This window comes from Notolepis coatsorum (assembly GCF_963971535.1).
Source record: "Notolepis coatsorum genome assembly, chromosome: 4".
In the NCBI taxonomy this organism is placed as follows: domain Eukaryota; kingdom Metazoa; phylum Chordata; class Actinopteri; order Aulopiformes; family Paralepididae; genus Notolepis; species Notolepis coatsorum.
This window is the reverse complement of record NC_140168.1, coordinates 69348195-69373598: the sequence shown is the minus strand read 5'-3', so window position 1 is coordinate 69373598 and position 25404 is coordinate 69348195. Positions and strand designations below refer to the sequence as shown.

Genomic DNA, 25404 nt, shown 5'->3' with positions numbered 1-25404 from the left:
CTGGCCCGATTTCCGGGTCGGTAGGTGGCGGTAAATGCCCCATTTATGGTGGCCGTCCGCCGTAAAACACCAAAAAGAAGAAGAAGAAGAAGACAGTCAGTTGGCTGCCAGCCGTGGATGGAGTTACACTCATGCTTAACGAGTACTTACCTTTGAATAAATATCTAAATGCAATCTCCTCGTCCTGAAGATTATTCTATATAAATCGAATACGACAATATATAAATAAATTTGATTGATTGATTGATTCATTTAGGTACTGAGAAGTACTTTATGGAACCTTTATAGCCGTTATTGTCTAACATCATTATATTACATAGGTTCGTTTGGTTAGTTTGTGGTTTCTATGTGGACAATATAGCGTTTTAAATAACTTATTACGTTTTAAGACTTTTATTTTGAAGACGCCGGACCGGAAGTGTTATTGTTGCTGCTGCTAGCGGAACACACGGCCGGACGGTTCATTACTACTCTGTAACTGTGATATCTCAACAATAAGGAACATGTCTGAAACATCACTACAGTCTATACTCAGGTCGTTGGTGAACGAGCGACTATCAGCGGCTGCAGAAGACATTTTGAGTGTGTTTGGAAGAACTGTAGCAAATTACGAAGAGGAGGTTTTCAATTGTAAGAATGAAATCAACCGACAGAAGCAGTTGCTGGACACCGTTTTGCTACAAGGAACCAGTGTGCACAGATTAGGTTTGTAAACTAAACGGTTCTCTGCTATCTTCAATTTGTCTTTGTCGTCAATAACAATACTTTGTCTTTATCTATTAATATAGCATAGACTGGTAGCCTACTGCGTCGTTAATGGTAAGGTTATGCATGCTTAATGTGTACTGTATACGATGTGAGTGGCCATGTTGAAATGACGCTTTGATTGATTGATTGAAAACTTTATTAACAGATTGCAGAATGGGTACAGAGTAGAAAGTACAGTACAGCTCAACACATACAATTGTTAAGGGGATGCAGACCAGAGAAAGACTTTCGTCTAGTTTACATCAGGGTCCCCCATTTTCAATTCATCATAAATGTGGCTGAGGTTGGGGGTTCATTAGATTAGATTCAAATTTCAAATGTATTGTCATCATCATTATACAGCACAAGTCCAGTACAACGAAAATAAGTTTGGCATCTAACCAGAGTGCAATAGTAATATACACTGTACAGGTTATTAAACTGGGTATAACATATATAAATGACTACTAGTATAGTGCTAATCAGATACAGGTACAGGTACAGTAAATGACCAAGTAAGGCTTTGTCAATATTCCAATGTACAGTGTAAAATGTGTGTGTGTCCCCTACCCACCCCCCCCCCCCCCACCTCCAATGTACAGCCCTCACCCAACCCACCCACCCAACCCCACCCCACCCAACCAACCTCCTCCAATGTACAGTTTCTACGCCAAATATACACTCCTTCTCTGGACACTTTTGTATCACAAACAGTACTGTATTTGCAAATCTGATATGTCATAAATGTATAGATGTAGCAGTACTGTCTATCTGTATGTCATATATGTTATGATGAATTGAAAATGGGGGACCCTGATGTAAACAAGACGAAAGTCTTTCTCTGGTCTGCATCCCCTTAACAATTGTATGTATTGAGCTGTACTGTACTGTACCCATTCTGCAATCTGTTAATAAACTTTTCAATCAATCAATCAATCAGATGTATGTAGTACAGAATGCCACTTGGGAAAGGACAGTTTGCAAAAAGTGGCCCAGGGGAAAGAAATTTGCTGAAGTTAGCTAAAGGCGTGGCACAATGTTTTCAATCACTTTAAGGGTATAATGCATGTATAAGATTGATATAAAATGTAACTTCACCATAAGGCTAGGCCTATAAGTTATATACAACATTATTGTACATGCATTGCCATCATACAGTGTCATATGGGTTATTATATGCAGTTGTATTGGTAGGTATACCGAATCATTATATGCAGATATTCAAATATATATATATATATATATATATATATATATATATATATATATATATATATATATATATATGCTGCAGACCACCAATTAAACAAATGCAGCATATTAAATCCACAATAGAGTCTAGACTGGAGATGGCTGACATTGTAGTTAATGAGACTCTGACTGACATGGAATAGTTGAAAAGTTCAACACCATTGCCATGGCAATTCAGTTACAGGCACAATCTGTAAAACAAACACTGTATGGAGATATGTCTGGCAATGCAAGTTTTTACATAATCTACACCGGAATGGGGATCATATATTTTTATTAGGGGTGTAACGATGCATCGATTAATTGAAATGCATCGATTTGAATATGTTAGAATCGATTATAATCGGGGGGGGGGGGGGTACGTTTTTTTCATTCATGCTGGGAATTAACTGATAGAGAATTAATAGAAAATGTATCGAATCGAATCGTGGTCAAATGAAGAGATTTCATGATGCATTGAATCGTTGCTTGAATAATCATAATCGGAATTTATCGTTGTGAGGTCGCATTGTTACACCTCTAAACGGTACGCAAAAACCATGGTTCGGTACAGGTTTTCGGTACAGTGGGGGAAAGTTTGGCTTTCCATGTTCCACTCAGGGGTGATGTAGTGTGCAGTAACAAATTGTACTTGTAGGGCTATTAACGAATATTCTATATTGAAATTAATAATCGAAAAAAATTACAGGTTATCTCTCTCAGTGTTGTGTGTGGGTTGAACGAACACCCGGCCCTTTGCGCAAATGATATTTTGGGAATTGGCGAACTTGGAGTTTTGAATAAAATTCTGCATGCAAAAAAAAGTTCTGCACGTGCGGCCGTTAGTGGTTAACATACCGTTGTATAACTTGTATTTGTTCGGTACACAGCCGTACTGAACCTAAGGTCCAGTACTGAAACGGTTCGGTACGGATAAGTGTACCTTTATACCCCTAATTTTTATTGATACAATTTGTGAGACTGCTTAACGACCCAAGTGTTTATCAATACGACTATCGGTACTTTTCTATTATTTGGAGGAAAGACAGTGATTGATTTTTTTTTTTTTTTTTTGTTTGTAACTTTGACCAGTCAGCTGGTTCTTTTCGCGTTTATCGCTTTTTCTGGTCAAGTATGACCGACAGATACAGGTTGAATGGGGTATAGATGGGGGGAAAGACACTCTGAGAAAATACGGCGAGTCCGGGAGTCGAACTCGTGTACCCCAGATCCGTGACGCGCACAGTTGTCCCTGACGCCGAAATAGCGTTCGAGGTACGCGGTGAGCTACTGGAGCTCCCCCAGTGATTGATTCTTAACACATTGAGTGCCATGCCCCTTCCGGGAAGTGCATCTGGCCTTGCCGTCCATTAACCCCATGTAAACGCGCACCTTGTTTGTAGAGCTAAACCTATATTTTATATTATAGCTATGGGTCTAATAACGCCGTCGATTTTCAGCGAGTTGCTTCCAGTCAACGTGCAAAAAACAGATTATTTGAATGAATATAGTTTGGGTGCTTCTGAGTAATTCCAGGAAAAAGACGCGAAAACAGCTTTTTTGTGTAATTCAATAAACACGTTGTCATTTTTCACCTGATTATCGAATCTTCCTGAAATCAACGCTAGATTATCATTATTATCCTTCCTCGTGCATACATAAAATGTGCCCTGGAGCGCGGCGCTCCCCCCTCCCCTCCTGCACCCAACGGTAAAAAGCCACACACATAAAACACAGATAGCTTTAATCACGGTAGAAAAAATATCAGATCAACGCAAGATTTTATATATAGAGTCCTTACCTAGTCTCTGATGTTATGCAAAAAAGATAATCCAATTATCTGATCGCCATTCCAGTTATCCACAGCAATCCTGTCTCCGACGTTATTGGGCATTGCACATGAACGGGCGGGCGGGGTCAGTTGTCCAAGCCATCCCTACAAGCGCATGTTTTGCCGGAGTGTTTAGGACCCGCCCCCACGCCACAGCTTGGTAGAGAATATAAACTACACTGTTTCTAATGGAGTGCAATTGCCCCGCTGAATTATGAATGGCAATAGCGATTAAAAGAAATACTGTGAGAAAAACGTAGTTCATTTACTGAGAGTATATAACGACTCCCTTCTAAAGGGCCAAATGCCACCCACGCTATCAGAGGCGTCATTGTCCCAGCTGCTCAAAAAAGGTAAAGACTCTCTCCTTTGTAGCAGTTACAGACCAATCTCCCTCCTTAATGTAGATTGTAAAATATTGGCTAAGGTCCTTTCATGCCGTCTTCAGAAGGTGGTCCCATTCCTGATAGACCCAGATCAGACGGGTTTCATCATGGACAGGCAATCCTTCTTTAACACCAGAAGGCTGTTAAATATCCTTTTCACAACCACGACTGGCGCACCAGAAATGGTACTCTCCCTAGATGCTGAGAAAGCGTTTGACAGAGTGGAATGGATGTTCCATACACTTGAGAAATTCACAGGGCTGTACGCTAAGCTTTTTCACTAGGGGCACACTTGCCCCTAAATGAGAAATTTAGGGGCAAAAAATATTTTTTAGGGGCACATTTTTAAATAACAATTTTACCATTATTTATATCGATTGTTTTTTATTTAAAAAGAAAAAAGAAAAAAAATTATTTTATATAATTTTTTTTTAATAAAATATATATATTATATAATCATACTTTTAGTTGTATTATCTGCGAGACATCGCCACCACGCAACAAGTCTAAATGCTCGCTATATGCAACCAGCTCCACTGTCTGTGTGTACTGAGTAGCCTCCAGCTACGGCCAGGATTCTCCGGAGCTGCAGCTGGGCCCTATACTGTAGCCTCCAGCTACGGCCAGGATTCTCCGGCGCTGCAGCTGGTCCCTATTGACTATTCAGCGTGCCCTCAGCTCGAATACGCATCGACTCAGTGTTATAAGACATTGATATCAGGACGGAGCTATCTGAACTATTTAGTTTAATGGGACGTTTCGTTTTGAACAGTAAGCTAACGCAAGCTATCATGCACTACTAGACTTACTGGAGCATTTGTTGATAGCTATCAGTAGCTAGCCAGCTGGCAGGCTCACCGAGGTCCCAGTGTTTACAACAGCCATGGGTGCGAGAGGGCTGGAGGAGGAGCAGACGCCGCAGCTCTCTCCGTGTGTCTGAGTTCAGTTCAGTTCGGCTCACTATAGGAGGTTGAACGCGTCGAAAATATGAAGCAATACTAACTTTACTTTTCTTCATAGCTAAATCAGTCAGCCAGTCTATCAGAGTGAGTGCTCAGTCGATTGTTCCCGCTGGTCATACCTGCTGAGTGCTCACTGCTCAGCTCGCGTGAGTGACGTCATCGCGTCATCACACACCTTGGATAATTTAGGAGTGAAATGCGAATCCAAGGCTTGAAAGCACTACTCGCAAGCCCGCCCCCAGATAATATTTACCAATCGCAACGGCCAATTAAAGGGGCAATTCGCGACGATATCATCGCAGTGTACAGCCCTGGTTTGGGCCCGGGTTTTATTTCATGGATAAAACTCCTATACTCGTCCCTGGTGGCCTCGGTTAATGTGAATGGTACCAAGTCGGGCCAGTTTGCGCTTTATCGTGGCACCCGTCAGGGATGCCCGCTTTCTCCCTTGCTCTACGCGCTCGCCGCAGAACCTTTAGCCATATGGCTTCGCAGTGAGGACAGATTTGAGGGGATTGAGAGGTTCGGCCTGGTTCATAAACTCTCATTGTATGCCGATGATCTCCTACTTTATGTCTCCAATCCGTCATCGTCCATCCCTGTTATCCTGGATATTCTAGAACAGCATAGGTAGTTCTCTGGGTACAAACTTAATCTCCAGAAAAGTGAATATTTACCTGTTAATGCATCTGCGGAACGGCCACGGAAGGATTCACATATCTAGGGATTTTTATGGCCAAATCACAGACGGAGCTCTTCGCAAAAAATTTCCGTCCTCTGCTGGATCGCTTTAAGTTAGATCTGACGAGATGGTCCTCTCTCCCCCTCTCACTTCTGGGAAGGGTTAACCTGATAAATACACTTTTCAGCATATACCAATATTTATTAATAAAGCCTTTTTCACTTCGATTGATCAACTTATAGGTTCATTCCTGTGGGGTAACAAAAGAGCACGTATTAAGAGGACGATCATGCAACTTCCCAAATCAGAAGGGGGTTTGGCTTTGCCTAATCTTCGCTATTACTACTGGGCATGTAATATAAACAAACTCCTTTACTGGAGGACCAGGAGGGAGGAAGAAGACCAACCCCAGTGGGCTCGGATGGAAGTCTCCTCTTCAAAGTACTCACTCTGGTCGGTGGCAACATCCCAACTACCCATTTCAATCCCTATTAACACTATGGTCGCCAAAAACGCCTTACTACGTCATTCCTCGCCATGCTCATTCTGCCAAAGACGCCGTACCACGTCTTTGATATCAATATATCAAAAATCTGTGATCGCAATCATATTTCTCCCCCGGAGACTTGAGATCTACTGTTGATCCCCTCTCAACTCTCCACCGGTTCAAGAACGCCATCTGGTGGCCGATCGGCGGATCGCCCAGACCGGAAACAGGAAATGGAACCTGGTGCTCATTCCAATTCGGTCCGATCACTCGCTAATAGTCCCAGGACTCGAGCTAGACGCAATGGATAGCAATCCGTTACCAATAACTCGATAAACAACATGATTTGGACGTATATACTATTATACAACCTGGAGATGGATCGCATATTTCTACATCCCATAATAGGAATATTTCTGCTCCACGCTCATCGCCCAACGGCCCGAGGAGACTGGGGTAAGATTCAGCGTTATTTTTTAACGTGTTCGATATAAACTGCTCTGATGATCATATCACCCACACTAGATGAATCATCTAACGTTGGCCACGGAATTATAAACGACCCCCCCCCCCCCCATCCGGTCAACATCAGATGATAAGTAGTAACGTCCATTTGACATTTTTTATCTCGCGCCGATTGCTATCAAACTGTATACAATCATCAATATAATGCATTTAGGGCTATAAATCACGTTCTGGAGAAAGCTGCAGAAAACGAATGGGCCATAGTAATGGCAATTTAGCAATACAATTTAAAAAGTTATAGCCCTGCAAAGAAGGGGAACTTCTCCATAGACAAATAGAGCTGGCGTGGGATGGTTTATTAAGAATATAAGCCTGGCGACCAAAGTGTTAAACAGGTGGCTCGGAACCAAATCGTAACGGATTCTTTGAAAATCTGGAATCAGTTTAGGAAACAATTTGGCCTACACGCTCCGTCGGGGCTAGCTCCAATCTCTCGCAATCACCTATTCCTACCGTCCTGTTCTGATCCTGTATTCAGAAGCTGGGCGAACAAAGGTTTGCTAACCATTAATGACCTCTACTCCGGAGGTGTGTTCTCCTCGTTTGCAGAATTATCAAAAAAATTTGGTCTTCCAAACTCCCACCTTTTCCGTTTTTTTCAGATCAGACATTTTGTTCAGAACCAATTCCCACAATTCCCTGGCCGTCCTCCAGACTCTAGGACTGACCCTCTCCTATCGCTCGGTACCGGGCGGAAAGGGCTCGTCTCAATTATATATGATAAAATATTTTGGATGAACCCAACTTGCTTAGACTCCCTAAAAGCCAAATGGGACGAGGATCTGGGAATTACCATTACAGATGAACAATGGGATCATATATTAGACCTTGTACACACCTCCTCTATATATGCAAGACACAGTTTGCTGCAGTGTAGGATCCTGCATAGGGTTCATTACACCAATGCGAGGTTAGCAAAGATATACCCGGATAGAACGGATGCGTGTACAGGGCACGAAATTAACTTTTTGACTCACCGGCCAGTGGCGGGTAGATGGGAAGAATCTACCCGCCAAGCATATTTCTTACCTGCCACATTTTTTGATTAAATTATTTTATTTTTATTTTATATAATTTTTTTTATAAAATATATATATATTATATAATCATACTTGTAGTTGTATTATCTGCGAGACATCGCCATACATCGCCATACATGTCAAAATGCTCGCTATCTGCAAACAGCTCCACTGTCTGTGTGTATACTCGAGTAGCCTCCTGCTCCAGTAAGGATTCTCCGGCGCTGCAGCTGGACCCTATACTCTGTCTACATTCAGCAGCATGCAAGGATTCTCCGGCGCTGCAGCTGGATGCATCTCCGTCTGAGTCGCGTAGTTGATGATGTCACACACAGACTAAGATGTCAACAGAACACACGGAGCCTGGTGGATGCATGAAGCGATATAAATAAACCAATAGCCAATAAATGTGAAGTTATCTTTGAACCCCTGTTGTCAAGCCTCGTTAATATAACCCCTTTCCTCACTAATGGAACTGGTTTTGTGGACTCGCTGACGGTGCTTTGAGCGTTTCCAGGATTAGCAGCTAACGCTAATTAGCTTAGCTTAGATAGCTCCCTACAGTGCAAGCAGGCGCCACGGGCAGTCAGGACAGAAGAGTAGTGGATGTGACATCGGTAAACAAGCCACAAATTAGGCCTGTCGTAAGACCAAAACACACTGCAGTTTTAATTATTTTACATGACTATTTTGTGACCCGCCAAATGGCGGACAGACCTCTCAGTGGCACACGCCAAACCTAAAATCTGGTCGCCAATGGCGGGTGGCGGGCTCTAGTTTCGGGCCCTGTGCGTGTAATAGATGTAAACAATCTCCAGCCGATTATATGCACATGTTTTGGACGTGCCCCAAACTCACAGAGTTTTGGACTGCAATATTTGATACACTGAGTAGGGTCCTGGGTGTGACGTTAGACCCTGATCCACTCACTGCCTTTTTCGGTATCCCGAATACCCCTTCGATCGCATCTAGGGCTGCAAAACGAGTTGTGGCGTTCACTACCCTCCTCGCTAGGAGACTCTCTTTAAGTGGATACACCCTTCCCCACCCACTCACAACACAGATGGATACATGAGATACTACATTGCATTAGGCTTGAGCGAATCAGATTCTCCCTAAAGGGCTCCCTTGAAACATTCCATGTGACCTGGCAACCATTTCTGCAACACATCGATACCCTGACTATCAATGAAGAGACTTAGAAAGGATAGAGCTTTACACCTCTAACTGCACTTCCATATATTTTATTATTATTTTATTCCTATTTTCTAACCCCCCCCCCCCCCTTCCCTGTCCTGGTATGTATGGGTGTGAATGAGCCCCCGGGGGGGTGGGTGGGTAACTGGGGGAGGGAGAGGGGAACGAGGGACACAGCTGCAAAAGATCAAACTACTCAAGAATTACCACAACACTATAAGTAGGGGTGGGGGAAAGAGTGAAATAATATCATTGATGACTCTCTTCTACAGCCACATCTGTGCTAGAGTTTTTTTTGTGTTTTTAGTTCTTTATCTCTTTTTATCTAAACATTTGTGCACAATGCAGATGGGTCTGATTGATATTGTTGTTGTTTTTTTTGCTTTTCTTTCCCAGCAGCATCTATGCTGTGTGTTTGTATATTTTGCAGATGTGTTTGTCAACAACCTCGGTGTGGGGGGGGATGGGGTGGGAATGAAGGAGGGGAAGGGGAAATGAGAGGGAAAAAAAGAAAAAATATGGAAAATGTATGATATCGACAACTGTAAATGTTCAAAAAAAATGTCCTGTAATAAAGAAGAAAAAAAAACATAGTTCTACGTTTCCGGCACTCAACCGTCGGGCGACAGAGACGTAGTTCTATGTGAACGGCACCCAATGTGTTAACAGAACTGCCATTGATGCTATTGCCCAATGGTGGCCAGAGTTGGTGGGGTTCTGACTCAAAGACAGTAGCTCAAGAGTGGTCGTCTGGTAATCTAAGGTTCCCCGGTTTGATTCCAGCAAATCCCGGTAGCATGTCAAAGTGTCCTTGAGCAAGACACTTAACCCCTAACTGCTCCGTCGGTGTGCGGATGTGTGCGTGAATGGGTGAATGTGAGGCATAAGTTGTAAAGAGCTTTGGATAAAAGCTCTATATAAATGCAGTCCAAAGACATTTGCAACCGGGTCCATAGAGAACCAGGTCTCGATCCCCATTCCTATGACTGGAATGAGTAAATCTCAGAGATGGAAAAAGATGATCAAACACCTGTCTTGACACTCCTTTCCTACAGAATGATATGGAGCCCCTATCTGTTCAATAATGTAACAATCACACAATAGAGGCCTTGCACAAAATGTTTGTGTTCTTTTTCTTCTAAGATGGCTGCCTGTAACCATTGGCACACTTTCTGTGTGGTATTGTCCTCAGGAAAACGGTGCGGATTTTCCCAAACCAGAAACCGTGGGTGGATAGCACTATTAGAGCAGCTCTGAACTCTCGTACCACCGCCTACAACCTGGGTAGAGAGTCAGGAAGAGTATAAGGCTTCAGTCTATACTCTACGCAAAGCTGTCAAACTTGCTAAGAGGACATATGCTGACAAACTGGAGACACAAATGGCACAAAACGACACAAGAGGATTATGGCAGGGACTGAAGACAATAACTGACTATAAAGTCAGCGCCCCCTCAATGGGGAGCGACGACGCCTCCCTCGCGGACAAGCTCAACACCTTCTACGCTCGGTTTGGTGTAGACAGTGGCGCTGCTGGCTCTCCGGCTAGTGACGTCACTGGCGCGCCGGCTGTTGTGGAGGGGGGGGGGCAACCGCGAGGGGGGGGGGACGCTCTCTCGTTGTCGGAACACAGTGTGAGAAGAGCATTTATGCAGGTGAACACCAGGAAGGCTGCTGGCCCAGATGGCATAACAGGACGTATACTCAAGACCTGTGCCAACCAGCTGGCCCCTGTGTTCACCGCCATATTTAATCAATCACTGGCGGAGTCAGTGGTCCCTGCCTGCTTCAAGAGGTCTACCATCATCCCTGTGCCGAAGAAACCCTCCCCAGCATGTCCAAATGACTACAGACCGGTGGCACTCACCTCTGTGGTCATGAAATGTTTCGAGAGGCTGGTCAAGGACCACATTTGTGCCTCCCTCCCCAGTGATATGGACCCTATGCAATTTGCATACAGGACAAACAGGTCCACCGACGACGCGGTCTCCCAGGTACTGCACAGCACCCTCTCGCACCTTGACCGTCAGAAGGGGGGCTATGTGAGACTGTTGTTCATTGACTACAGCTCAGCGTTCAACACCATAGTCCCCACCAGACTGGTGGACAAGCTGATCGAGCTAGGTCTGAGCTCCGCCCTGAGCGCCTGGGTACTGGACTTTCTGAGCGAAAGACCCCAGGCGGTCAGGGTGGGGGGTCAGACCTCCAACACCATCACCCTGAGCATCGGGTCCCCCCAGGGCTGTGTTCTGAGCCCCCTGCTGTACTCACTCTACACACACGACTGTGTGGCCAAGTTCAGCTCCAACTCCATAGTGAAGTTCGCAGATGACACGGTGGTGGTGGGGCTGATCTCGGACAACGACGAGAAGGCCTACCGGGAGGAGGTTGAGGTACTGGAACGCTGGTGCCAGGACAACAGCCTGCTCCTGAACATTGGCAAAACCAAGGAACTGATCGTGGATTATAGGAGAGGACAGCAGGAGACACACACACCACTGATGATAAACGGGGCTACCGTGGACAGGGTGAGCAGCTTCAAGTACCTGGGGGTCCACATCTCAGAGGACCTGACATGGTCAACACACATAGGCACAGTAGTAAAGAAGGCGAAACAGCGTCTCTACCACCTGAGACAGTTAAGGAAGTTCAGAGTATCGGGGAAGATACTCCAGTCCTTCTACTCAGGAGCTGTAGAGAGCATCCTGACCGGAAACATCACTGCCTGGTATGGAAACAGCACGGCACAGGACAAGAAGGCCCTACAGAAAGTGGTGCGCTCAGCCGAGCGTACCACGGGTATTGCACTACCCCCCCTGCAGGTTCTATACAACAAGAGGTGCAAATCCAGAGCCTGCAGGATAATGAAAGACCCTCACCACCCCAATAACAGCCTGTTTCAGCTGCTGAGGTCAGGCAGACGCCTGCAAATCCCAGCTACTAGGACAGAGCGGCTTAGGCTCAGCTTCTTCCCCCAGGCCATCAGAGCCATGAACAATGTACATTGAGTGCTCAGAACATTGAACTGTCCACACACAAGCACACATGAACACACACACGACACGCACACTGTGCACGCTCGCTCACACACGAGCAGCCACTTAACACTTTAACATGAGCGGGCACACACTCATGTCGCACACACGCACACTTATGGCCAAAGGAAAGGACACTTTAAATTAGAATAACAGGAACAGTGTATTGCACTACCAAAGCTAACTAGCATGTCACACATGCGCTGTAAATAACTATGTACAGATACCGAGATGTCACTCCATGTTACCTGCTACCTGTTACTGCACAATGTTGTTTCTTCTTTTGATTCTATTATATGTACCACTGTATTGCACATCGTTGCGGGCAAGACCACCCGCATTTCATTGTATACCTGTATGCCGTGACAATTAAAACTCTTGACTTGACTTGACTTGTGCAGCGGTAGGGCAGGTAAAACACTGGACAAGCATGATATTACTGTTCCACTGTGACTTGTTTACAAGATCCAGTAATAAGACGCCAAAGTATTACATTTCTGTAATATCTTTCGCATATGTCAACAACGTTGTCTCTTCTGACATGGGATAAATGGGCTAAACATTCCTCCATTATGTTTCCCTGCAACTCTAAAAGTGATAGATTTTTGGACATTAAATGGTATGAAATACTTGATAATAGTGTAGTTGATGCAGTAACGGGGGGGTCATGAGACAATAAAGTATTAATCCACATGACAACATGCAGGCAAATGTGTTAACCACCATCATCAGAAATGTTAGCTACTGTCTAAAATCTTCAGATTAGCTATTTATATAATTTTCTCCCTCCCTTTAGACCCCCCACAGCTCCTTGTCTGTGAAGAGGAGGTTCCCCCTGAGCAGCAGGAGAGGAGGCCCAGTCTGGTTCAGGAGGAGCCAGAGCCCCTACAGATTAAAGAGAAACGGGAACTCTGGACCTGTCAGGAGGGAGAGCAGCTTCACGGTCTGGAGGAGGCTGATATCATACAGTTAACACTCACTCCTGTCCCTGTGAAGAGTGAACATGATGAAGAGAAACCTCACTCCTCATGGTTTAACCAAACCCAGACTGAGCCTGTAGCCAGCACCTCAACTGAACAGATGAAAACAGAACCTGATGGAGAGGACTATGGAGTATCGGAACCAACTAGAGATGTCCAGATCCTCTCTTCAGACTGTTCTGGAACTGATGACCGTGATGAATGGGAGGAGACTAGGGAAGGTTTAAACACAATGAAGTCAAAGAAGACTCATAAAAACAAAGGACAAGGTTTGTGCATCAGTAACAAGTTCATCCCATGAGCTGATTTTTTAACTGCATAAATTATGGTATTCTCCAGATCTGGCTGGTTCATAATAAGAGCTCCCCAACAGTGTCAGTTTGAATATGTTGACCTGGTTAAGTTTAATGTGATCTGTCTGTATAATAATTAAGAAAGTACAATACATAAATGACTGAATAAACGTAATTAACTGTTCTATCAAGACCAATGTATGGAAAACTATGACTACAGGCCAATGCAGTGGCAATGAGGAACTCTTACTGTGGACCATTGAGATGGGGACAACGTAACAGGAACTAGCTATATGGGTAGGTGAAAAACGGTTGCCTACATCTAAATGAAAGCTTTTTTGGCAGCCATTGGGCAGAAACCGGTGAGATTAGAAAGGGCAGCAAAATTACAACAACAGCTAGCGTTACCAAAAGATACTTCAATGAGGAAAGATAACACGTTCAAAGCGGCACTAATGGGGTGAAAATGGAAAAGTCTCCTAAGTGGGCAGGGCCTTTACACTGGTGCAAAATTAAAAGAACACGCCAACATTTTCGGAAATTAGCTTAGTTCCTTAACACTGATATCACTGGACATGTCAAACAATCTTGTTCTGCACTTGATCTACAGGTCAGAAAAACATACATTTTGTGTTAAAATGTTCATAACACCATCAACTTGTAAGAGTTGAACATTGTTTATTGTTTATAAAAAGGATCCCCATTAGCTGAACGCCTTGACGTCGAGCTAGTCTTCCTGGGGTCCAAGACAGACATACACAAACATAAACACATACTCGAGCAATCCATAATCCTGATAACAAAAAGATAAAATATATTTCATTGGTCATATAATTTCTTTTAAATTCAAAGACAGAAGAATAAGACAATCATGTTCATTCTATTTAGACTAAAGAATGTAGGTGGATTCTGAGTCTTCTTAAAATATGCCTTTCCACTGATGGAACGAATGTTACTTGGAAGGTTGTTCCATGACCTCACAGCCCTGTGATTGACAGAGTTTTTCAGGCTATTTGTTCTAGGTAGGGGTAGAGTCATCTTATTGTGAACATTCAGGGAGAAACTGTGATTCAAGTTGGTCATTCATAATTGTTTTGACACTCCGTGTTATTCAGAGTGAATCAGCAAATAGACTTAGTTTCTTTAGATAAGTAATAGAGCCTGTTAAACTCTTAGCCAATCACATATTGCATATCAGACCTCTGAGCTAGAGAGAATGACGGAGAGTTAAAGGGGTATTTAGTAGGGCTGCGCCTGCATGATTTTTTGGGAAATAATCTAATTGCGATTTTTCTGACAGATATTGCGATTGCGATAACATTTGCGATTATAATATATATATTTTTTAAACCAGCCCCACAGAGGTTTATTGTAAAATGCGACTTGCATCTGGCCTACGTGGTGGGTCTTTTCGGGACACTGAGCCTGAAAATGTTTCTTTTTACCTGGGAATCGATACCGGTACCCAACGGTACTTTTTTTCCCTGTACTTTACTCTCCCTCTCTGAAGTCTAAACTTCACAACACACAATCTAAAACCCCTTACCTCCCTCTCCCAAACCGATATTGTATCTCAATGGGACTTCCTGGTTAAATAAATAAAAAAGAAAGGAAAAAATTGCTATAATTTATTTTTTTGCGATTTGCTAATTGCATCATTCCAAATCGCGATTTCGATTTAAAATCGATTAATCGTTCAGCCCTAGTATTTAGCCAAATTTGAACCTGAATCCATTCTGTTGTTGAGGACATAAAACGTGCAGTTTTCTGTGTCACAAGAACTCGGCGACTTTCATGTTAAAAATCAGTAGGGCTGTCCTGAATGCTTCAACGGAGCATATACTCATATCTTATTGTAAATTATTTGAACAAGTTTGTATATTCTTGTGTCCCGTCTGTATTTCACTATTCATACATTACAATAATTCAGCACTATGACCATTTCAAAGCTTAAGACCATTTAGTTACTTCTGCCATTTTGGTTTTCAAGGCATGTCTCCTCTGTGAACCATTGCTTGTGTGGCTATTGGTGGGAGTGGCACTGGCTCACACACAACAGATATGCAGAAGCTTTGAAGCCCAAAAAAAAAAAGGTATTCAGGACTCGTTTAGAAGGACAATAACAAGTGACATGCTCTGTTTTCTAGTTGTCCTGTCCAGCGATGATGAGGCAGATGGCGCCAGAACAGGGAGCGTTTCCCCTCGACCTGCAGACTCGGCCCACTCCTCAGCAGCGCCCTCTTGGGGCAGAGTGGAGGTAGCGGTGAACAGCACAGTCGAGTGTGAGGATATCACTTCTGAGTTCTCTGAAGACGTCGACACAAATATCCCATTAACCAGGAAACGCTGCATGGCAGTTCAGGTATGTTTGTTACGGCTAGTGGTAGCAGTGCAGAAGGCTCTAAGCCAGGGCTGCCCAAACTACGGCATGGGGGCCAAATCATTCCCTCTGCAAGATTCTTGTTGGCCCTCCAAAGAGTTCCAGAGTGGTCTATTATGATTCAGTTTAATTATGTTTATTACAAGGCATATTACTAACAAATATTGAGGAATATAGAACTATGAATATATCTGTGAATGAAATTGTGTGTGTGTGTGTGAGAGAGATGTCTCTTATGTGTACAATGCAAACAAGGCCTGCAGGTCCAATCTAGATTAGTAATGTAACATATTAAAGTGTACAGAACTGCAGACAACAAGCCTCAAATGTACCTTTCTATCTTGCAGTTTGGACAAAATGTCCCCCAGCTGTTTTCAGCAATGGCAAAGAAACCAAAATTGGCACCCAAAACGTGTGAGAGCATAATTATGGCATGTCGGAGCGTAAGACTTGGGTCTCTGCGCAGAATCCAGACTCCTGTCACTGTGAGTACTTTGATCTCTCTCTCTCTAAATAGGACTGTCATTTAATTTCTATAGGGTCATTGCGTTTGCCCTAATTTCCAATGACGTTGTGATACACAATTTAAAATGAACACGACAAAACGCAAAGAAGGAATAATTATTTTAGGGGACATGTTATGGAAAACAGGCTTTGCTGTGTCTTTGGATTTGGCAATGTGAAAAGTGATTTAGGTGCTGGGGAGACATAACATACCCCTTACTGTCTGGCCAGGGTTTGAAGTTTGCAGATTAACAAACCTAAACAACATATTGATAGATATTGCCCTTTGTGACGTTACAATGAATTAGCAATGCATTTACTTTGATTAATCAATTAGCTGTGCTTTTTGGAGACAGGAACACTGCCTACCTAATGTACTGTACTGCCCATTGTTTTTGTTTTTAGGTTTTTTACTCTTGGATATGGGGTGGCAGGGAATTAAATGATTAATTTTTTTTTATTTGTGTGTGCTACACCCACCCAAAACGGCTTGTTCAATACAAGGGAAGAAGTGCTTGAAAATAAATAATTCTAATTATTTTGCACAAAAAGAAACTTTGCAAACATATTCAAGGAACATTTACAGATTATTTTTTAAAGATAAATATGTATAATATTATAGGGGTGTAACGGTACACATATCCGTACTTAACCATTTCAGTACTGGACCTTTGGTTCAGTACGTGCCGTGTACCGAACGAATGCAACGGTACGTTACCACCAATGGAACGCGCATGTAATTTTTTTTTGGATGCAGAAACTCCAAGTTCACCCCTTCCCAAAAAATAACTTGCGCAAAGTGACGGATGTTCGTTCAGCCCACGCACAACACTGAGAGATTACCTGTAATTTAGCATAGCCTCATAGTGTGGCGAACACACACACACACACACACACACACACACACACACACACACCCTCTCTCTCAGTGCGTGAGGAGAATTGGTGCTAGATTGAGAAGGGGCTGTCTCTCCAAGATCAAATGAATGATAGTTTGCGGCATATAGATTATAGATCGGACATTCATACACAGCAACACGCCTCCAAACAAGGTGTGATAAGCATGAATTCATATATTTTCCTTGGCATGAAACAGGAAATAGTATTTACCATTAGGGACCTGCATGACGCTTCTTTCTCTATTCAATAATGTTTTACCCTGAGGGATGGTGGTCACGGTTGTTGTTGTATTCAGTTCAATGACGTCGCGTGTCTCCTATCCGTCATACAGTGCATTCAGGCCACAATCTAATATATATATATATATTTTTTTTTAACAAGTGGATTATTAATTTTAATATAGAATATTCATTGACAGCCCTACTTAACAGTTACTGCATCACCCCTGAGTGGAACATGGAAAGCCAAATAAATACACTTAAACTTTTCCCCACTGTACTGAAAACCTGTACCGAACCGTGACTTCAAAACCGAGGTACGTGCCCAACCATGGTTTTTGTGTACCGTTACACCCCTAATATATTATATGTACATTTAGTCATTTAGCTGACTCTTTTATCCAAAGCAACTTACTCATTGTGTACAACAAGTCAGCAGGAGGGGTACACCTCTGGCGGCTAAGGGTAAGTGGTATTGTTTATCTAGCAATGCCGAGGTTGAGTGCTACACTCTTGAGTCCATAGTGGTATAGAACGGGGTATAGTGGTATTATAATAAAAATTTCTTAGATTTATATAGCGCCTTTCAGGGAACCCAAGGCACTTAACAGAAGAGGGGGACAAACTAAGGGCAAGTAAATCAGCGACAGTTGGATAAAGGGGGGAAGTTGGGCAGAGTCATTAATACATTTGAAGAGGTGAGAATTTAGTAGTGATTTGAAGGAGTCCAGGGATGTAGCGTACAGGGATATAGTGGTATAGACAGCGGTATAGTGGTATAGACAGGGGTATAGTGGTATAGACAGGGGTATAGTGGTATAGACAGGGGTATAGTGGTATAGACAGGGGTATAGTGGTATAGACGGGTATAGTAAGGGGTATAGTGGTATAGACAGGGGTATAGTGGTATAGACAGGGGTATAGTGGTATAGACAGGGGTATAGTGGTATAGACAGGGGTATAGTGGTATAGACAGGGGTATTGTGGTATAGACGGGTATAGTGGTATATAGACAGGGGTATAGTGGTATAGACGGGGGTATAGTGGTGAGCGTCTTTTTACAGGCCGCATGTCAAATGACCCTGTCTGACTGTATACACTTGAGAACTGACCAATCACTGCTGATGGCGAAAATGATTGGTCAGCGTTGTAGCCAACGAGTGTCCTCTTCCAACAATACCCCATGTGGGGGGGTGCGAATAGAGGAAGTAGGTGAAAGTAGACAAGCTTAAATTTGTTCTGACTGAACCTCTATGCTGGAACTTAAAAACAGGAATCTGGCAACCACTAAAGAGAAAGTTCAAACCTCTGTTACTCTGGTGACATTCTCCATATTTTCAACAGTGTCTCCTGTCTCCATGCAGACCATCTGATGTTGTGAAACTTTCCTAGTTTGACAAAAGCAATGCATTTCTCTTCACATATCTTCTTTAGTTGTGCAAGTACATTTTTGCACCCATTTTCTGTAAATAGAAGCTCAGCAACTTGATGATGGATTGATTAAATGACTCACAGTATGGGGCTGTTCGATCAGTTGACTTGGCACAGTTCTCCATGGTGTGGGCGGTGCATATAATATGCACAAGGGAATCCCTGATGTCCACCATCTGACGTAATTTGGGAACGACCCCGTTGTAAATTCCAGCGGCTCCGTCAGTGCATACTGAGACCAACTTCGTCTTCCTCTCCGCTAAACCACAGGCATGGAACAGTTGCACAAGTCCGTCCACAATGACCTGTGCTGTTCGATTGGCCCCCAGATGAATTAATCCAAGGAAATCTGATCTGAATTCTCCGTTGCTGGACACAGAAACAACGTACACAATTTCCTGCTCTGTTCTTTTGTTATATCGTCGGATCCATCGAAGAGCACACTCCAAAATTCATCTGCTTTAAGTTTTTCACTCAATTCTGAACTTATTGGGTCTCATTCACCGACGGACTAAAGAAAAAAGATCAGACAAAATGTTGTCCTAGCTCCACTTAAGCTGTAGTTGTACATGCCTCAAGAGGCATCTTGATGTCCGAAAATAAATAAAAACACTACACCAACACTGCAAATGACAGTGGATAAATAAATAAGAACTAAAGCTAATTTTGTGGATATAGCTATAGTGGAATAGACTTTATTAATATTCCATATTTATACCATCTTGTTGCGCGCTCCTGGCCACCTGTTCAGCACACATGCACGCTGTGTATAGCCTATGTGTGTAATGAATGAACGGTAGGCTTATATTATTCTAATTACTTGCTTCATTAGGAGATAATGTATGCACTGCCCTATAGTAGTATGTACAGTACACATCTTAGCGTGACATCTTAAGGCTGACACAGAGTCGGGCGTACTGTGAGCGGACCGGACTCTGTCATGTCCGCAATCGTTTGAGGTTTCAGTCAAGCGTACCACCGCTTACCAATTTCTTACATTTCTCATGCCAGTTTACTACATCTAATGCAGGTCGGTGTCAACCAACACGCTGAGCAGCCTTTTGTGTGACACCACCAGTGCCGCAGTGCGTGACGCCTCTGTGGAGTCTGGTCCGCTCACGCCCGACTCTGTGGCGGCCCGATGTCACGCTAAGATATGTACTGTACTGTACTGTAGTACAACTACAGTGACTACTATAGGGCAGTGCAGTATCTGTAATCTCCCAATAAAACAAGTCATTAGAATAATATAAGCCTACTGTTCATTCATTACTATTCCACTATAGGTATAGTGTGCTGTATGATGACAATACATTTGAATCTAATCAAATTTATATCCGTCGCAAAGCGCTTCCTCGCTACCTGTTGAATACGGGGTAATGCTGACCCTTGTTTTGCACACTGCCCTCGCATTATAATGAGCTGGAGGGGCCTGTCTGTATGCAAATGAAGCGCATTCCCCAGTTTGTGAATGAGTGACGTACGATCATTCAGGGGTTCGCAGCTGTGATCATTTGGCAAGTTAAGACGACCTCTCCACGCGTTGGTGAATCCGGGGATAATTGTCGTCCGCTTTCTCTTACGACCTTCCAAGAAGGTTGTCGTAAGATAAATCTTAAGACAATGTTGGTGAATGGGTCCATTGTCTGTGCGATGCTCTTCATGATATGGAACCCCCCTTCTCGTGAATGATAAACGGTCCCGATGTTAACTCCAAGCCTGGTGAAGTGGAATATCCTCCTCATATGAACGCATAGGACGTTCATATTCGTAAAATGTTACGCAGTGCTTGATGCTGCTCTGTCAAGCGGGACCCTGGGTCTCTGGTCTTGGCTGTGCCTGTTATCAATCACTTGCACTACTTTATGGTACTCTGCTACTTTCATGCTTATCAAAAGCTGGATGATTGATGTTTTTAGCCCTGTATAAAAGCGCTGTTTTCATCCACCAGAGTGGGATTTTTACGGCGTGGTTTGCACCACATCTCTGTGCGGGTGTGATTCGTTTGAAGCCAGCCGACCTCCTGCAGCCACTTCTCTGAGAACATGTGCTTCTTTTGCGGTTCAGGTTCAGTCTGGCGTTTCTTTGGAGGTGGAGGAACACCAAAGACAAAGAATGAAAGACAGAATCTAAGGGCTTAAGAGTGAAAGCAGCAACATGTCTATAAATTACATCTGCACAATCCAAAACTGATAAGAAAACAGCTTCAACAATATTCTTCCTACTTACCATAGAAAAGCTGGTTATGTTTCTGTACAAGAGGCAATTTCTTTGCTATGATTTACTGACAAGTCTATATGGTATTTAAATGTTAATTTCTCATCAAGCCAGATGCCAAGATATTTATATTCTGTAACTGTCTCAATGTTAGGCATTCACAGGGGATATATGCAGATTATTGTAATCGATATGTCTGGCTCTAGTAATAAGTTAATCTTGCAGTCAAAGCACTAGAGTAAAATAGCAGCTTCTCAATGGCTAGTTGGACAGAATCGGCAATACAATACACAATAGTGTCATCAGCATAAAGATGTATTTGACAGCCACTTAAATATGAGACAAGTAGTAAATAATTTAATATCAACACAGTGTTAATTAAGATAGGCACATCTCTTTCTCTTCTGATATTAAACACTTGTATAAAGAAAATGTTTTTGTTTTTATTGGAATTGAGCAGGATTTAGTTATTAAATCTAAATAATAATATAATTTGCCGTTCCTTACAGATTTTGTGCTGATTATTTCTAAGTGGCCTAAATGCAGACCAATTTGCTTTTCACTTCCCCGCCATATTGTTGTTAGATTCAATGTGAGGTACAGATGTGAAAGTGCCTGTTCACCTCAATGTTAAAACTTAGCTATAAAAATGCCACTTCAAGAACTGAAATTGTAAAAAAAAAACAGGCAAGATACTATTGGAATTACAAGCTGATGATCATGACTGTTTTTCACCGCCGTAGTTTTTGTGTTTTGAAATACATGGAAGTGAATTAGTAATTGGCTAATTGAAATGTGTTCATTGTGATCTACTTAAGCATTACATCACGTGCAGGAGTGGGTTGTGACAATTAGACCATGCCTAGGGGTGGTCGTTAGACCCCCCTAGGCATGGTCTTAATTGTCACAACTACAAGTGGTGTAATGCTTTTATACAACTGGCACATTCATCCAACCGTATTGCTATACAATAAACACACATTAATTGAAGATTTATTGAAAAAACCATCCGCCAGAAAAAGTAGTTCCCACAAAAAAAAAAGAGAAGTTGCCTCCATGTGGAAGCAGCTCGGAAGTGACACATCGCTGCTGTCGGGACAAAACCTCATAACTAAATTTTTTGAATTTTTTTTTTATTATATAAATCAACTCCGTAGATCATCCTCCATATGTGTGTGTGGGTTTTACAAAGTTTAAACAATGGGAAAGCATTAAACCGATCATCTGTCTAAACCTCCTAACTCTATTCACCCTCAAATCTGTGTTAGTTTTTTTCATCTGCTGAAAAGTTGGGTTTTTGGAGTTATGAGGTTTTGTCCCGACAGCAGCGACATCCAACTGTCTTTCAACTAGGCATCCAACAAACTAAGACATCCAACTGTCTTCCACCTAGGCATCCAACAAACTAAGACATCCAACTGTCTTTCACCTAGACATCCAACAAACTAACACATCCAACTTTTCTTTAGTTTTTAACCTACTTTCTATAGAACTTAGAAAAAAAATTCTTTGCCCTATAGGAATTTTTTTTCTTTGCCCTATATAGGGGGGGGGGGGGGGGGGGTTCTTTGCCCTATAAGAGTTTTTTTGTGACGTAATTGATGGGTCATGAGTCATTGTGGAACAAAATAAAAATCGCGAGAATTGATTGATTGATTGCAATTTTTTATTTTTATTTATTTTTTACCTACTTTCTATAGAAGCAGCTGGGAGGTGCGCTTTTTTAAGTGAGCGTGGGTTATTGAATTGATTGATTGCTAATTTTATTACTGTACACCTTGTTTCCAACTGGTTAAGTTTAGGCCCTCTTTCGAATTTGGTTAAGGTTAGAGTTTGGAATCAGGGCTGGTGGTCTATCGCCCTGCTCTAAAGACAAACTCTAACCATAACCAACTTCGAAAGAGGGCCTAAACTTAACCAGTTGTAAACAAGGTGTACAGTAATAAAATTAGCAATCAATCAATTCAATAGTCCACGCTCACTTAAAACAGCGCACCTCCCAGCTGCTTCTATAAAAAGTAGGTAAAAAAAATTAAAATAAAAAAAATTGCAATCAATCAATCAATTTGCGCGATTTTTATTTTGTTCCACAATGACTCATGACCGATCAATTACATCATCCAACATTGTTTAAGCAACTAAGATATTCGCAGTGACAATCGTTTTCCATTTAGTCTTTATGACCCTATCACTATTATCCTTTCGTAATGTTTCCTGTCCGGTTTGTCCGCCATCTTGCTTTAATTCCTAAAACCACGAACATGCATTAACACTTTGGCTGCCATGGGTTAAATTCATTATCAACCGTAGGTTGCCGGCTCTATTTGTCTATAGAGAAAGTCCCCTTCTTTGCAGGGCTATAACTTTTTAAATTCTATTGCTACATTGCCATTATTAGGGCCCATTCAAAGTCCTATATGTATTGTTCATTGTGTAGCAACGTTAAACTTTTTCATTCACACACATATTCATAGTAAAGTATGGTACTCTAATGCAGGGGTCAGGAACCTTTTTGACTGGGAGAGCCATAAAAGCCAAATATTTCTAAATATATTACATTGAGAGCCATATAGTATTTTTAACGTATAATAAATTAAATATGTCTTACTTTTAATGCGACTTCTGGTGCTGCATGGTTTTGCTGATGGCCTTGTAATCTGGTTCATATGTGGTGAGGTTGAGCTTCATGCAGGCGTTGAGGCTTCCATCAGTTAAACGTGAGCGTAGGTTGGTCTTAATGTTCCTCATATGCGAGAATGACTGCCCACATGCATATGTAGAGCCAAACATGGTCAATACGGCAATACTCACGCTGCATTGTGTGGTATGTCACAGGAAGCTTGTTCCAAGTTTTAAGAATCAGCTGGTCTTCAGGTTGAAGATTTCTTATTTCTGTCCACTTGTGTTCCCTCGCCAGCTCTGCTCGCTATATCTTCAGCTACAGATACTATTAGCTGTATCTTCAAAACTAATTTCTGTTTACTTTAAAATGACACAGTATTATTAAGAAATATCACAAGTATTAAATTTTTTTTTTCTTTTTTTTGTACTAAAAAAATTCTGGGAGCCATATGCTGTCACCAGAAGAGCCATATATGGCTCGCGAGCCATAGGTTCCCGACCCCTGGTCTAATGTATAAGTATGTTTTCATCTCTTTCTGCAGCTTTCTCCAGAACGTGATCTATAGCCCCAAATACATTATATTGATGATGCAATACAGTTTTATGGCAATCAGCGCAATCAACTAGACGTACTTCTAGAAGTTACTACACGTCATCTGATGTTGACCGGATGGGCTAGGGGGCGTTTATAATTCCGTGGGCAGCGTTATACCAATCATCTAATGTGGGTCAAATGTTGATAATAGCAGTTAGTATCGAAGACGGTAACGTTACACGCTAAAACTCACCCCAGTCTCCGCGCGCCGTTGGGCGATCATCGTAGAGTAGAAATTTTATCATTATGGGATGTAGATTTACCCGGTCCATCTCCAGCTTGTATAATGGTATATACGTCCAAATCATGTTGTTTATCGAGTTATTGGCAATCGATCGCTATGTAGTGTGTCGAGATCGAGTCCCGGGACCTATTAGCGAGTGCCCGGAAGTAATACGGCCGTCCAGCACAACCTCTACGGCACTTCCTGTTAAGCGATTGCGCCGATCGGCCACCAGATGGCGCTCCTGAACCGCCAGAGAGCTCAGTGGGTCCTCCTGGTGGATCTCAGGCCAGCGGAGGGGACATATGAATCCGATCCCAGATTTTTGAAATATTGATATTAAAGACGCTGTAAAGCGTCTTCGGCAACTTGAGCATGGCCGGGAATGACGTGTTTAAGCGTTTTCCGGCACCCAAAGTGTTAATAGTGATGCGGTTGTGGGCGGGTCCTGGGACCAAGATCGTGAGATGCATCCAGCTGCAGGACCGCAGAACCATACGAGGCTCCTCCCACTGCCACACTCTCCGGACCGCCACACTCCGGACCCACGCTTTCCCGACCCTCGCTCCCAATGGCTGATTTGGGTCACGTGACCGTCACAGGGTCACGTGACCGTCCCACCCAATGGCTGAATTGGAGTATTGCACCGTGCGGGATTGATTGATTGATTGATTGAAAACTTTATTAACAGATTGCAGAATGGGTACACCTGACCGTCACAGGCCCGGATTGATTGATTGATTGAAAACTTTATTAACAGATTGCAGAATGGGTACAGTACAGCTCAATACACACAATTGTTAAGGGGATGCAGACCAGAGAAAGACCTCAATGCAGTACTGTTACATTTTTCTTGTCCTCACTGTTCCTATAGTTTTGTTTTAATTAGTGACTCATGATTTTATCCAAATTCTTTTATTCTACTTTTTCTATCTGGTTTCA

The 25404-nt window shown here is 42.6% G+C and overlaps 1 protein-coding gene across 1 annotated transcript; it reads left to right on the top strand.

The window, feature by feature from the left end:
- The first annotated feature begins 473 nt into the window (after positions 1 to 473).
- Positions 474 to 21382, top strand: LOC311227139 (uncharacterized protein). Its single transcript, XM_084312681.1, has 5 exons — positions 474 to 705; positions 12896 to 13348; positions 15520 to 15734; positions 16100 to 16237; positions 20873 to 21382. The coding sequence occupies exons 1-5, from the start codon at positions 504 to 506 to the stop codon at positions 20936 to 20938; spliced, it is 1074 nt and encodes a 357-aa protein (XP_084168807.1). The 5' UTR covers positions 474 to 503; the 3' UTR covers positions 20939 to 21382.
- The last annotated feature ends 4022 nt before the right edge of the window (positions 21383 to 25404 follow it).